This window comes from Pinus tabuliformis, chromosome 7 (assembly GCF_031772625.1).
Source record: "Pinus tabuliformis cultivar Carrire ecotype Pingquan chromosome 7, CPIR1, whole genome shotgun sequence".
Classification (NCBI taxonomy): Eukaryota; Viridiplantae; Streptophyta; class Pinopsida; order Pinales; family Pinaceae; genus Pinus; species Pinus tabuliformis.
Window position 1 is genome coordinate 1,633,781,673 of NC_142293.1, and position 16,157 is coordinate 1,633,797,829.

The window sequence follows — 16,157 nt, forward strand, 5'->3', positions numbered from 1 at the left end:
GAGAAAATTGTGTTTAATAATATTCTCCCTTTCCAACATTTTTTTATCAAACTTTAAATTATCTATGGGATATTGATCCTGTCACAAAGATATTTAATAATTGAACTACCTAATAGGTGAAAAGATTAGCATAATTATCAGTGGACAAAATTAGCATAATCGAGAAAAAATTAGAAGATAATGAAAGTATCAGTGGACAAAATTATCATAATCGAGAAAAAATTAGAAGATAATGAAAATTAGCAACTGTCATATGGTCAATATTACAATACTATGTTAATGGCAATATAAATTTCTGTTTAATATTCTCCCTTGCAAACATCAACGCTTTTGAAGACAATTTCTCATTTTCCAGTATATATGAAAACAAAATTTAAGTAGATACCAAGCACACAAAACTCACAAGCACCTAGGTTCTTTTCATCTCTAATGTCTCATGAGAGGTGGCAAAAAAAATTCAAATCCATCTCTGGCAGCACAGCCTTTCGCCACAACATTGCCTGCCTTCCACACTAAAATGTACAACTGGTTTGTCTATGTGCTTAACTGGATTAGCTGCCCTTGTGTTTAATGACCATGAAACATAGAGCTGTTCAGCCATATCTAAAGGTAGTGAATTATCACTGAGATCTAATAGTTGAAGATTTTTCGCCATCTGAATAGCAACGAAGAGCTCAGATGCATATTTTCCATATGAAATTTTAATTGTGTTGACATCTCCCCTTATTACAATATTTTCATGTGTGTGTAAATCCGGCAGTAAACGAGACTTGTCCATCATCAAACCAAAAGGTTGTGAAGAACTTGCACAATCAGCGTTGAGAAAAGAACAATTCACACCATCTGAGCTGCCCACCTCTTCACCATCAGCAATATAATCATCACAATTTATCTCATGCTGCTTACAAATCAATGACAATGTTTTCTCTTGAATGTTCTCACTTTTATCTCCTACACAAGTTTTTGTTTCACTCACATTAGTCTTCAAGCAAGTACAAAGCGATTGACACTCCTGATCCTTTGCCCTATTGTTATATTCCTTCCCACTTACACAATGCAAAAATGATGTGCACTCATCAGAAGTGGAGCTCTCATGTTGCTTTGGCCAATCATCCGCATTGTTGTCAGAGCACTCCACATGATAATTTAGTTTGTTCACAGCCCTCTTAACACAACTTTCAACGCTACACGTATCAGCTCCAGTAAAAAAACTATTCTTATCTGTAATGTTCCCAGCCAGACCAAGATCTTGTAAAGAGTTGTTGTCTGCATAATGACATCACATTCACATATCTTAAATTGAATAAATGAACATGGGCATGTAAGAAATGTACAAGAAATTCAACAACGGAATAATAAGTTGAAGATGCTACCTGACAATGCTTGAATGATTTTAAGAATTCCATTTTTCCCAAGAGCACATTTGTTTATCATCAATATCTTCAAATGACAACATGATTTTGCAAGGAGGTGTCTTAGTACATTTGCACCCTGATTTCAATAAACATCAATATTGGTGTCAAGATGCAAAATTATGTACAAATCTTTGTGGTGGATCTTTTTAATCAGTATATCTCTATAAGCTACAAGCATTAATACAAATTAACTACTGTAAAAGATAAAAAAAATGTATGGTCCATAAACATAAATTACCCTAAGTCCATTTGCTAATAACTTTACAAGAAAAGAAGCCAACTAGTTCTTCGAATTTCAGATTTTATCTGTATGAGAAAACCCTATTTATGATGGGTACAATCTGCAAATGTCACCAAAAATTTTGCAATAGATTTCATATGAAAGCACGAAAAGGCAAGCATTTTATGTCTTTGCAATTGTTTGGAGTTTTAAACCATAGCTACATTGCATTAAAACATATAAAAAAAATAAGACAATAATAGATCAACATCCTGCTACAAAAATAATTCCAAAAACAATCTCAACTACAAATAAATTGATCAATAGAAAATGAATGTACCCTCTCCTCAAGTCGATTCCCACTCAAATTTAGTTGAACAAGACCATGCAAAACCAAATCTTGACAAAGTTTCGATCCTTCATGGAAATCAACATCACAGAAAGACATATCAAGCATGGTCAATGTTGTTCTTCGTGTTGCCAAACTCCCACTTAATTTCAAAGCTCCACACTGCAACACATCACCAAACTGGTTGTAATTACTCTAACAAAATGTTTCACTGCTTACTATTTCCTTTAATAATATTCAAATAAAGCTTATCTAACCAATTCAATCTCTGTGCCTCCAATTGCCAACGCTGAAATACTTGATGATTGAAGAAGATCACAAAGACTCTCTAAGGATGTCATATCCAAAGTCACATCTGTTACGTCAAGTTCTGAAAATCTGACACATACAACACCAAAATATCATACAAAAATTGGGAAGATGTTCAAGTGAATTCACCATTGAAAATCAAACAGATTCATTATTAGCAAACAAATTATGTTCTGCCAATTTACACACAACTAAAGAATCCATTAAAATTAAATACTTTTTCAACATGGAGAGCTTCTTTAGCAAATTATCCATCGTTTTCCCACCAATGTAGTTGTTTTTACCTGCAGAGAAACCAAATTATTTAGAAGTGACTCTGACCAAATTTGGACTAGCCTAAGTAACAATTGCACATCCAGAACTGCAGACATCAACCAGTGAACAATTTTTTTGTAAACAAAGTTGTTGGAAAACAAATGTTGCTCGAGGGAGAATAAATGAACCCATGTAATTGTGCTTACAATGCAGTAAAAAGCTGCAACAGAAATCAGGAAATGAGAAACTAAATATTAAGTATAAAACTTCATGGATAAAAGAAAAAAAGGAAATCATGGAGCATCTGTTGAGATTCACAAGGGTCAACAGAAGAATCTATGAAACAAATCTTGCCCAATTTTTGAAATAGACTCCTCACAAATGCGCAAAGGAGAAATAGCTTAATGCAATAGAATGAGAGTGCAAAAGGTGAGCACAAGTGCTACAAAATGAAATACACAAGTGCACCCATAAAAAATATGCCGAAATTAAATGCCCTTAGGCTTATAACCATGTTGCTACCACCCATGTTTCGGTATGGAAACCCCAAAATGCAGCTAAAACACATTTCACTTTCTTGAAATGTGTTTCAGCCAGTATGAAACACATTTAAGGAGCCATACCCCATGTTTCAGTGTCCTTGCTATTGAAGTTGTAATTAGGTTTGATCTTCATAATGTCATTGATGTATTTATTATATTTATATTTATATGTTTGTCAAAGCAAGTTCTTCATTCTTAGAGTCAAAAGAATCTATTATGAGTCAAGAAATAAATATTAAATTTGTTAAGTGTCATTTATCTCTCCATGATGCCAAGTTGGCCCTCAAGTCGACTCAGCTACTTGTGGCACCCATTCATTTATGGAAGAAAATTATATATAGCCTATTCGCATACCTCAATTGGAGCATATAACACACATCATCCAAGTCATCTATCTCTGAAGTATAAAAGAATGAAGAAGGCCGACGTACAGAAGAACAAAGAAAGATTTGAATACCCTTGCTCAAGCAAAAGAGACAGTTAAATAATTGTTTGAGTCTCTGTAATATTTTCTGTGGAATCTGAATTCTCAAACACACTTTTCTGAAGTCAAACAATTTTTTCTGAGGCACTATATTTCTGGAAGTGTGGGCTACAAGAAGGCTATTTTATCTGTGACAATGCGAGCTATAGGAAGGCTATTGTCTATGCGAAAAGTTAATCGAAACATTATTATTTCTATGAAACATAAATTTTCTGAGGCACTCTTTTTCTGTGGAATGTGACATCCAACGACAGGACTTGTTGACAGAATTCACACCTAATTTAATAAATACCCTTTAATTATTTTAATTTCCTAAGTTTAGACTTAGGCATCCATTAAAAATAATTAATTATTTTAATAAATTTGTCTCCGGGTGGAATTTCCCAAAACAATTTCTACGTATTTTGGAATACATGCGTCCTAGCCTCCCTGAAAATTTTGAGGCTTAGAGCACATCTGATGCTACCAGAAATCAACAAACTCTTCTCAAAAGTTAAGTATTCTATACCTTTTCTCTTTGATTAAGGTTGTTATTAATCTTTGGTTAGTCTCTTGTCTATGTATTCTCTGCTTGATTGTTCTCCCATATCCTTTTAGTGAGGATTACAGGTAAATAACTAAGGTAACCCGGGATTTGGCAACAGGAAAATGATATGGAAAAGTGTAGCTATGTGAAAAGGACTTTCATAGATTGGAATGCAGGAGGAAGCAAACAATTTAAAGTATATGTCTGGATTGTCTGAAGTCAAACATGCAGTTGTTAACAACATGGAAGCCAGAAGGATCTCCCAATAAGAAGGAAACGATCATTTGCATTAGTTGGAAGAGTTACACTAGATTTTGAAGAAGCCTCATGAATACCAAGTACTTTGGGAAAGAAGGAATCATGAATCAAAGATTTCAGAGGGCGCTGGAAGCAAAACTTGACATGAAGGTTGTTACACTACAACTTGGAACTTGAGGATATTGTAGTACTCTAATACCCACAATGGAATTTCTCTGATACTAAAATGCAGAGCTCAAACCAAAATATAATTTCGTCTTTAAATTCCTAAATTCATCCAAAATTTACCAACTACAATTTAAGCAAGAATTTATCAACCTAATACACAGACAATAACCTGGTTTTCGTGTATGAATTCAATCCTGAGATGTTGTAGCTCCAAATCCAAATTCTCTTCTGTTAGCAAAATGACCAAATCCTCCCTGCCAAACTGGGCACGACCTCGGTACCCAGCTCTAGAATGCTTCAAAAATTCAGCACTCTGGCCTTCGTTCCCAAAAGCTTCAAGAACAACCAAGGTTCAGTTTCCTTCTATCAGTTAATAGAGGGTTTGTATTATTAAGCAGATTTCTAAATACAACTAGGGTGCCAAATCTAGCTCACCCAACAGAGAATGAACCCGACCAGCACCTGGATGAAAAAACCCCATAGGTGATTATCATGTTCCCAATGCTAGGTAGGGATCGCTGCTCCAAGCTCTGTGTTGGAACTGTGTCACCTCCTCTAGGAGCTGCTCACGGCGTCACTGTGTCAGAGCTCTCCCTCTGTGTTGTCTTTCCTAGTGCTGCTCCGCTTCTTTGCTATGTATTCTCAGCCTTGGATTGAAGTCCCTCTGCTGAACTGCCACTCTCCCTGCAACTCAGATCACCTATTCGATTTTCTTCGCAAACCACGCCCCAGAAAAATTGAACTGTCTGATCTCTCAAGTATATCTCCAACCGACCCTCAAGCCTCCTCATATACTTTTCCTGTTGATGAATCAACAGTGGAGATTAAGTCCCTAATCAATAGCTAAGATAAATTAAAACAGACTTGATCCTTGTCACTTAGAAGTTTCTCACCCATATTGTTATTAATACCCATTAATATTTTTATTTTCCTAAGTTTAGACTTAGGGACCCATTAAAAATATTAATTATTTAAATAACTCATCATCCGGGTGGAATTTCTCTGAAAGATTTCTTGGTTCTGGAGATCTCATATATTCTAGCCCCTCCACAAAATTTCGGAGCTAGAGCACATCCGATGCTACCCAAAATCAACAAAACTCAATATATTCACTATATCTCTTACTTAATATATATTCATTCTATTTACGAGGGTTAGGTATTGTTAAAATTGGCAACTAGGGCCAAACTCCATGTGGGTCAGGCAGCTAATATTTTTCTTAGATCCCTCTCATCGAGAGGTGCAGGATTGATCTAAAGATCATCTGATTCTGATAAGTATTCATGGAGATATGAATTTATTAGTGTTATGGGACTATTCGTCAAGGTCGGCCAGCAACCAAATAAACCCCACTTGTGCTCAACGTTTTAGTATAAATAGAGGTGGCCTTCAAGTCATTTCAACACACACTTGGGATCTCTTCCTCTCTACTTGTCTTTGGGTTTTAGTAGGAGGAGATATCCTAAGGGATAACGCTGCCCTAATCTAGAGGGAGTGCCCTAGGCCCTATGCTGCCCTATGGAGAAGCCCTAATGCAACCCTATGGAGAGGCCCATGATGCCTTATGGAGAAGCCCTACGCTGCCCTATGAAGAAGTGTAATATGCAGTCATGAAGGGTCTAAGGAGAGACCTTAAGACGCTATCAAAAGGAAGCCTATATGTTGTATTAAGGGTGGTATGAATATACCCTAGCCGCAGCAAGCCTAGAAGAGAACAACGAGGAGTTATGAGGTTATTCTAGGAGGCCGAGGAGTTGTTGAAAAGGGCCACAACCCATATCTTGAGGTTGAGAGGCAGGGGGAATGTTTTGGGGTGGTTAGGTGAAGGAATATCCCTTAGAAGGGTTGCCGCAACTAAGGGACAACTTGATGTAGAAAGCCGGAGTAGATAAGAGGAGGTTGAAGGGTGGAATAGGGGTTGGAACAGTCGAGCATTGCAGCCAAGGCTTTCCTCCCCTCCTAGAAAGGCAGCCGCAATTGTGGAGGGCTATTCTGGCCACATTTTGAAGGTTGTTAGGACTTGTGTTAGAATGCCCTAATTAGTGATTCATTGCAGCAGACAGAGAAGCCCCAAAACAGTGATGATGATACATTGAAGCAGCGTGATGATGAAAGCAACATGATGATGGAAGCAGCAATGATGATGATACATTGAAGCAACATGATGATGGAAGAAGCAATGATGATGATATATTGCAGCAACAAGTTGATGAATGCTACAACATGATGAGTATAGTGAAGAAGCGTATCATAGCATAATGAGGGGCAACACAATGGTGAGGTGTGGCAGTATGATATAGCAAGTTCATGGTGCTGCAAGTATAGCACAATGGTACAATAGCGTGCAAGGGACAACAAACTAACATTGGGACAGTTGTATGGTACTTAGCAGCAAGTACACCAAGCATGTGATGGTACAACAAGCATGCAAGGGATAGCAAGCAAGCAATGGGACAACTAACATGGACAACATGGTTCAATCATGACACATGGGACAATAGTACAACATTAGATGCAGCAGTCATGAGGTCTAGCATTGGGATGATGGGTGCAACATGGTGCAGCATGATGACGAGATGTAGCACGATGATAGGTGGAGTCACCTTGAAGAATCAGTTGAAGCAGCATAGAACATACCCAAGCAAGAGTGAAAGAGCAATCACCGAAGACATTTGGGAAATGACAAAAGGATCAATGGATTCCCCATCCCTCTTTTAATTCACCAAGGGTGAAGTCTAAGCAAAGAATATTATCAGAATGGCGCAGCAAAAGTTTCTGATGGCCTACCTAAAGATCACTTCAATGGGAAGTCTGGATCTATGGAAGGAAGGAAAGGCAGATGCCTTGGTTGAAATAAGTTCGGCCATTATGCGAAGGAGTGTTCGAATGGTAGGGACACATCACTTGATGATGATAACAATCATTCCAGGGACATCTTCAATGATCAAAGGAATGACAGTGCAGGTCATCAAGGAAATGGCTGACTCTTCAAGAAAGCAAGAAACCCCATGCACTCCATCGAATAGAAGGGTGCTCTCTCTCTAATTTGGTACAGATGGAAATATTTGTGGGATTATACTTGGAGCAAATGCCACCTATCCCGGAAAGGGTGCTCTCTCTCTAATTTGGTATAGATGAAAATATTCGTGGGATTATACTTGGAGCAAATGCCACCTATCCCGGAAAGGGTGTTACCCCTCAATTGAATGCGGGTAACTCGATTCATTTACGGACTCTCTTTTATGTACCTAATCGCAAGAAGAACCTGGTCTCCATTTCGACAATGGAAGTCAAAGGTTTCAGGGTGGCATTCATCGATGGAAAGGTATGTGTATGAAAATGAAATTTTCTAAGATGTTTTTTCATGGGTTCAAGGTTGGCAACTTGTATCAAGTTGCAAGATGGTCCATTGGGGACCATGTCAATTGACACATCTAGCACCGGAGGTCTATTATGGGACCCTACCCGATATGAGTCTAAGGAGAGACCTTAAGACACTATCAAAAGGAAGCCTATACGTTGTCCTAAGGGTGGTATGAATATACCCTAGCCACAACAAGCCTAGAAGAGAACAACGAGGAGTTAGGAGGCTATTCCAGGAGACCGAGGAGTTGTTGAAGAGGGCTGCAACCCATAGCTTGAGCTTGAGAGGTAGGGGGAATGTTTTGGGGTGGTTAGGTGAAGGAATATCCCTTAGAAGGGCTACCGCAGCTAAGGGAAAACTTGTTGTAGCAAGCCGCAATAGATAAGAGGAGGCCGAAGAGTGGAATAGGGGTTGGAACAACCGAGCATTGCAGCCAAGGCTTTCCTCCCCTCCTAGAAAGGCAGCTGCAGTTGTGGAGGGCTATTCTGGCCACATTTTGAAGGTTGTTAGGACTGCTGTTAGAATGCCCTAACCAATCATGCAATGCAACAAATAGAGAAGCCCCAAAACAGTGATGATGATACATTGAAGCAGCATGATGATGGAAGCAACAGTGATGATGATACATTGAAGCAGCATGATGATGGAAGTAGCAATGATGATGATACATTGAAGCAGCATGATGATGGAAGCAACAATGATGATGATATATTGCAGCAGCATGTTGATGAATGTTGCAGCATGATGGGTATAGTGAAGAAGTGTATCATAGCATAATGAGGGGCAGCACAATGGTGAGGTGCAGCAGTATGATATAGCAAGTTCATGGTGCTGCAAGTATAGCACAATGGTACAACAGCATGCAAGGGACAACAAACTAACATTGGGATAGTTGTATGGTACTTAGCAACAAGTACACCAAGCATGCAATGGTACAGCAAGCATGCAAGGGACAACAAGCAAGCAATGGGACAACTAACATGGACAACATGGTTCAATCATGACACATGGGACAACAATACAGCATTAGGTGCAACAGTCATGAGGTCCAACATTGTGATGATGGGTGCAGCATGGTGCAGCACGGTGAGGTGCAACATGATGATGAGATGTAGCACGATGATAGGTGGAGTCACCTTGGAGAATCAGTTGAAGCAGCATGTCTTCAACTGATCTCATGTATCATCTTCTTAGAGATGATCTATGCTCTCATCTAGATAAGTCAAAGTGTTGACTTCAAATGTAAATGTACTATCTCTCTCTCTTTCTGCTGAACTATTGAAGAACATATAAGAAGAATTGATCAAGGGTTTCCCCACATTAGGGTTTGTCCCTAGCTAGCGCCACATCTTCTGTCCTCTTGTCTTGGCTTGTCTTTTGCGATTTAAATTTATGTTCTATTTGCATTTTACTTTAATGATGATGTTATTGCTTATCTAGAAAAGATACTGAGCTAACTGTGAAAATTGAAATAAATTTCTCTAGCATAGAACATACCTAAAATTAACAGGTAATTAATTAGCACCTTTGATAATTAATTTATTTATCCTATATTTAGACATTCTTCATGAGTAAATAATATATATACTAGTGCAATGTATGTGGTGCATGCATATGTAGCTATCATATGCATGCCTCACATGCATGCTAACATTGCCATGCTACTCGTGATTCGAGATGGGTGTTATAGATACATCAATTAGGATAGCAGTGCCAATAATGGAGATACTACTGATGGTTGGAATCTAGTATGGTTTCTTGGAAGAGCATGAAGCAGGATTTTGTTGCATTGCAAAAGCAGAATTTATGGCAATTTGTACAATTAGATGTGAAGCAATTTGGCTCCGTAGAATGTTTGATGGACTATTTGACGACATGTTGGATTCAATCGTGACACTCCACAAAGTTTGTTAGAGAACTTGGATTTTCATGGAAGGTCAAAACTCTTTGTGATTCGTGAGTATGGTGCAGATCAGTGTTGCAGGAACCATCCCCCCCCAAAGGATCCAAAGGCAAATCCGCCACTGATCCTTCGGCGGAACCGCAGATTGGAAAATCGGATCTTCTTTTTTTTTTGGTGGTTCCTGCAAAAATGGATTCGTGGGGCCCCGATCCTCGGCTCCTACTGCCCAATCCATGGTTCCTATTTCTCGATCCACGGATCTAGAAAGGATCAGGTGCGGATCTATGTAGGTTCGGGCGTGTATCCACCGTGGATCGCAAGCAGATCCAAGAGAAGGTGGACAGTTCCACAGGGCTTTTTTTGTTTTTGGAAATTTCGAACTGTTCTATGAGAAACTACACTTTCTGAATACTCCCAAGGCGCTCCCTAATACTAATGTTAAATTCTTAAAGTAAAAGTGACATTCTCCTTTATCTTTCATTTCCATCCTTTTACTTAAGTTTTTAACATTACCATGAAATGACGTAGGATGTTTGGGAGTGGTTCCAACCTCATCGGACTTCATATGGAGAAAATAGAATTTCATATCCCATTCAAAATTCAGTAGACTTAACAGTTTTCAGGATCAATGGGATTGTGGCGTTTCATTGGATTATATCATGTATGAGAGCATGTGATTGGCATTTAATCAAGAGCAACAAGCCCTATATGTACCCCCCAGTGTTGGTGTTATTGATTGTTGAACTCCTTTGTCATGGCCTTAACAATTATGTACCCTTCACTCAAGTCAAAATCATTGATCAGGCATGTTAAGCTCTCTCTACCATATTATAAGGCTTGGATTAAGCTGTTTGATCAAAATTAGGCAATGTTTAAAATCCCTATAGAATTGAAGTAGAGGCAAAGGCTAGACAAGAGAAGAGGAATCTAGATTGTAGATGGTTGATGCTGGAATAATTAATCAGTGATGTACAATGGATGCCATATCTATCTTGATTTATGTAAAAATATGTATGTTTTCATGTCTTCTACAACTAATTTGGTATTTTGGATGTTTTTTTAATATAAATGGAAAAAATAAAAAATAATATATATATATATAGTAGACGCTTCCGAGACGCTTCACTTCCTAGTTTTTTGGAAAATTACGCTTCCGAGACGCTTCGCTTCCAGAAACACAACTTCGACCCTTAGCTTCAGAATTTCAGCCTCTACTGCAAGTCTGAAATTTTCGCCCCCTGAAACTGCTATTGCATCCGCACGTGAGCGAAATTAGCCTTCCAAGGCCTCCCAACAACTTCACTTGACTTGCTTCCTTGTCTAGGGCTATTCTTCCAGCAACTTTGATCCTCTTCCAGCATATAGAGAATTTCAACCATGAAGCAACAAACCCTAGCTTCACTTCTTTGCACATGTGAGAGAGAATTAGCCTAGAAACTTCCGTTTCTTCATCCTCCTTCTTCGCTAGCCTTCTTTTGCTTCTCCTTCGCTAAGGTGAGATGAGAAGTGAATGTGTCCAAAGGAGGTCGAGTTCCCTCCTTTATATAGGCTTCTCAAGGTGGGCGTGGCTCCTCAAAATAGTCTGACTACTTAGTTGCCAGGTCGAGTTGGTCTTGATGGGTATTTTGACACTTTTAAATACAAAAATAATTTTCTTTACAAGTTACACTGTGCCTGATGAGGTCTTCAACTTATGACAACGACTCTTTTGACTTCTTGACCTAGGACAAACCCTAGAAGCACTCAATGGGTGTTTGACCTCTAAAGCAAAAGACCTTGAGCATGAAACCCATGCTCCAAAAATAATAATAATAGTTTTTCTTTCATTTTACAAAATACAAGAATCAAAAGTACATTTCATATTTATGAAGATCGAACCTAGTTCACAAAGACATCCATGGGTAGGATCTTTGAATCACATAGATGGCTTTATTTGAGATAACTCGGATCTCACAGGAAACTTTGGTTGCCACTTCTCTGCAATTCTTTTTAGCTCTGATACCATGTTGAATTTCCAATGCAAGAGAGAATTTCTAGACATGATAATTAATTGTGACAGATTATATATGTTTTCCATTTAGTATTTACTTTATTCATTAGGTCATCAAGCAATTATACAAATATAATGCACAAAAAAATGAGACACCAGAGACTAAGCCGGAGGCCAAAGCAAATCTACAAGGCAAAAACCCACCAATCCTTGCCTTATGGAATTTTTGTCAACAAGAGAAATCCAGGTCACATTTGACCTGTAGTCCAAGTGCCAAGTCAACCCTCCTTTGATAGCCCAAACTTTATCATAATTTTGTCAATAAGTCCTGTCATTAGATGTCACATTCCACAGAAAAAGAGTGCCTCAGAAAGTTTATATTTCGTGGAAATAATTACACTCATGTAACTCGCTTTTCACATAAACAATAGCCTTCTTGTAGCTCACATTGACAGATAAAATAGCCTTCTTGTAGCTCACACTTCCAGAAGAATAGTGCCTCAGAAAAAATCGTTTGACTTCAGAAATATATATTTTGTTCTAATATAATGTTTGTTTTGATGTCCTGCATGAACAAGAGACTATTGCTATTGTGACATGATGATTACGCTAATATCAGATATGAGCATGATGATATGTTTTTGATCTACAAAGAGCAAGATTGATCAAGAACATTGAGCCGACACTTTCCCCCCTGCCTGCGCTCACAGATGGAGGGCTCTTAGGGTTGAGGGATCTCTCGACAATAGGGTCGTAGATGTTGCTCCTCTATTTGTCACTCGTAGGGTCGGAGATGTTAGCTCCCCTATCTTTGTCTATGTAGAGTATACCCCATTTGGCATCATACCCACAACTTGGGCTTGTTGGGATTGTCCCTCCTCATCTGGCCAATGGGTTGAGGAGGCTTGGGTGTGTTTGATCCTTACCTTTGGTAAGTCGAGTATCTCACCCAAACTTGGATTATGATGCACGTGTTCTACCACATGACTATTGAGTGTCATTGTTAGGAATATCAGTGGGAAATAGGATGGGTTGAGATGTGCTCCCCTATATCAACTATTGCTAGCTAGTAGATATTGTCAGTACATGGATTAGTGTTGGGGGGATTGTTACAAAACCTTGAAATTAAAACCATTGTCAAGAAATAAATGAAATATGATAAAAGAAAACAATTTCAAAGAAAAAATTATCATGTACTTGGACACCCTCATGTTACTAAGACCTTCTTGTCACCAAGTTGTCTATTGACATGAGTTAGCTTCTTCCTTTCCATGAATCAAACTAAAGAAAACACACTTTCATAAAATAAACACATTGTACCAACATGACAAGGGATCATATAGACTCACCAAAGTAGTCAAGCGGGTTCTTATCTCTTGTCTTACCTTCACACTCCAAGTCTTAAGTTTTGGAGATATTCATTCTTATGTGCATTGTTGGGAAGAGGAGCAAGGAGGAAGAGAAGACTAGAGGCTGAGATAGCACTTGTGCAGTAGGAGAAGCACCTACAGTAGCTTGAATTCCAAGGCAGGTCGAGTTCAAGCTGGGAGAGGCACGAATTACTAGAATTTGTAGGCAAAAGATTCTAATTTCTAGCACAATTTTTGAGGAAAGAAGTGAAGGCTACCTGCATGATTTTCAAGGCAGAGATTCAACCTGTCAGAGGCACACATTTCTAGATCTATCAGGGTATCTTCCAACAAGATTTTCGAGTGTATTTGGTCAAACAGACAACACAAAATTCAAGGCAATTAATGTTGGTATTGTTAATTTGGCAGCTCATTGACAAATTCCAACCATGGGGCTAGATTCCTCTTTTCAGGACCAATTTTGACTATTGAAGTACTCAATTTGGTGAAGGGAAAGTATATTTATGAAGAAAAGCCTACATATGCACATTTGCACAGATCGACCCTAACAGCAAATTGGATACCCTTGGAAGCCTATAAATACAAGTGACCTCAAGCTCATTGATTGGTTCGCACAGGTCTGAGGTTGGGTTGAGTAAATTATTTCACACAAGTCCAAGATTACAGGGTCCGAAGCTCGCATGTGTTTCTAGGGTTTTGGATCATAGTCACAGTCTTGTCAAAGGCAATTTTCAACTATAGTTGCAGGATTGCAAGCTCAAGGTAATGACTGGAAGCTCTCAGTTGCATGCATACCTCTTCCTCCCTGCCACTGGAAAGTGGGGCTAAAATTTGACATTTGACCTTAGTTGCTTGTAGTTGACTGCAGACAAGAAAAGTTGTCTCTAAACTATGTTGATGCCAGAAACATATTTTTGAATGTTGTTGGGATAATTTTGCTAGATGATATTGTATTGGGCTCATCATACTCGCTGCTGAACATTTTATGACAATCTAATAAAAGAAGAATTTCAAAGGGTTTTCCCCCTTTTTGGCCCTACAAGCCAGGGCCAAAACCTCTCCACTTGAGAGGAAAACCCAAAAATCCCTTCTCTTCTTATAGATTCTTCAATTAATGAATTCCAAGACCTCTAAACCAAGACTAATACCCTCCAATAACAACTCCAACCCTTCCAGATGATGTGTTTCTTTTGTCCAAGTCCAACCCAGTCAAATCTCTTCCAATAGCACAACTTTGACTTCCAGTTGCAGAATTTCGGCCTCTAATGCAAGTCTAAAATTTGCGGCCCTCCTGTAGCAATTGCTGCCACACGTGTGAGCTTCTTCCGACCTCCCAAAGTTTCCTTGGACGTTCACTTAGTTTTTCTCTTCCTTCTGGAGCTTGAGGATGGATTATTGTGACCCTTGTTGACCTTCTTTCCCTTCCTCCTTCAAAAATCAAACCTGCAAAAGAAAACCCTAGACTAGTTATAGAAACTCTAGCCTTCTTTTGCACGTGTGAGAGAGAGATAGCCCAATGAGTCAAATTGTTAACCCATAAGAAGAGTCAAATTGATAACCCATTTGTTTAGCATCATATCAACCAGCATTGTCATATAGCAAGGCCTTGACTAGCATCTCTATCTCTCCACAAGATCAAAGCACAATGCTAGCGTGACCAATGATTTATACACACCATCATCATTGTCTCTCAAGGTACATACCGCACCAAGGTGTTCACAAAGTATGACCTTCCTTGGACTATTCTTATCTTGGATAGCTAGTCCTCAAAGAATATCAATCCATGACTACTCTTATCTTGGATGCCCTACCTCATCCTCAAAGAGTATCAAATGCCATATGCTTACCCAATCCTCCATTTTGTCTTCCCAAGTGAAAGCAAGAATGATGTGCCTATCTCTCCCTCTCAACCAAGGAAGACACATCAACCAAACCAAGCTTGTCTCTCAAAGACATAAGCTTCTTATTAAGAAGAGATTTTTTCAATATGTCAGAGACCTAATCATCAATGGAGATGTATTGTAGTTGCGGCACACCATATTGTACTAGCTTCTGAATGTACTGATACTTGTTGTTGGTATGTTTTGTCTTTCCATGAAATATTGGGTCTTCAAACAATCTTATACAACTAATGTTATCACAATGTATAATTGTAGGGTCCATTGGTCCTTCAAATAGGTCAGATAGCATCTTCATTAACCAGACAACTTCTTTGCTTACTTCACAGGCTGCAACATACTCAGCCTTAGCACTACTCAAAGAAATTGTTTCTTGCTTTCTACTCATCCATGAGATCATGGTGGATCCCAAACTAAAACATCCTTTGGTAGTGCTCCTTCCATCCTTCTCACAATCTCCCAGACAGAATCTATATATCCAATAGAGTGGACATCACTCTTTATCATATTTCAAACAGTAGTGGATGGTCCCTTGCAGATATCTCAGTATATGTTTTTCCACTATCGAATGATCATGCCTCGGATCCACCTGGAATTGGTTGAGAATATTTACTGCAAAACATATGACTAGTCGAGTAATATTTACTGCAAAACATATGACAAGTCGAGTATTCACCAAGTACATCAGTGAGCCAATCAATTGTCTATACTTGGAAGGATCCACCGGACTTGATACAGAATTCCTTAGTCTTTTCAAGTTTGTAATCATCGAGGATGTCATTGGTTTGCAATTCATCATGTCAAACATTTTCAACATCTTGATCACATACTTTCCTTGACCTAGATAGATATCGTCAGGTCCTTGCCAAACTTCTAGTCCCAAATAGTAGTGCATCAACCCAGATCCTTCATGTCAAATTTTGCTACTAGTTGCTTCTTACATTCTTCAATTTGACCTTCCACACATGTCAAGAGAAGATCATCCACATACAGAAGACTGATTATTGGCTCTCCCTTCACAACTTTAATATAAAGGTTCGGATCAACAGAACTTTTTGTGAAGCCTAATCTCTGTAGGTATGCATCAATCCTAGCATACCATGCTC

At 38.7% G+C, this 16,157-nt stretch overlaps 1 protein-coding gene across 3 annotated transcripts in view; it reads right to left on the reverse strand.

Annotated features, from left to right (window-relative positions):
- Positions 1 to 222: 222 nt before the first annotated feature.
- Positions 223 to 16,157, reverse strand: part of LOC149254515 (protein TONSOKU-like) — a 138,918-nt gene continuing 122,983 nt past the window's right edge. For all 3 annotated transcript variants that reach the window (XM_089460193.1, XM_089460195.1, XM_089460194.1), the window contains 5 exons: positions 2,511 to 2,577; positions 2,242 to 2,362; positions 1,976 to 2,146; positions 1,374 to 1,491; positions 223 to 1,266 (listed from right to left, as the gene is read on the reverse strand). In XM_089460193.1, coding sequence (XP_089316319.1) covers positions 458 to 1,266; positions 1,374 to 1,491; positions 1,976 to 2,146; positions 2,242 to 2,362; positions 2,511 to 2,577 — 1,286 coding nt within the window. In that variant the 3' untranslated portion in view covers positions 223 to 457. The remainder of the gene's footprint in view (positions 1,267 to 1,373; positions 1,492 to 1,975; positions 2,147 to 2,241; positions 2,363 to 2,510; positions 2,578 to 16,157) is intronic.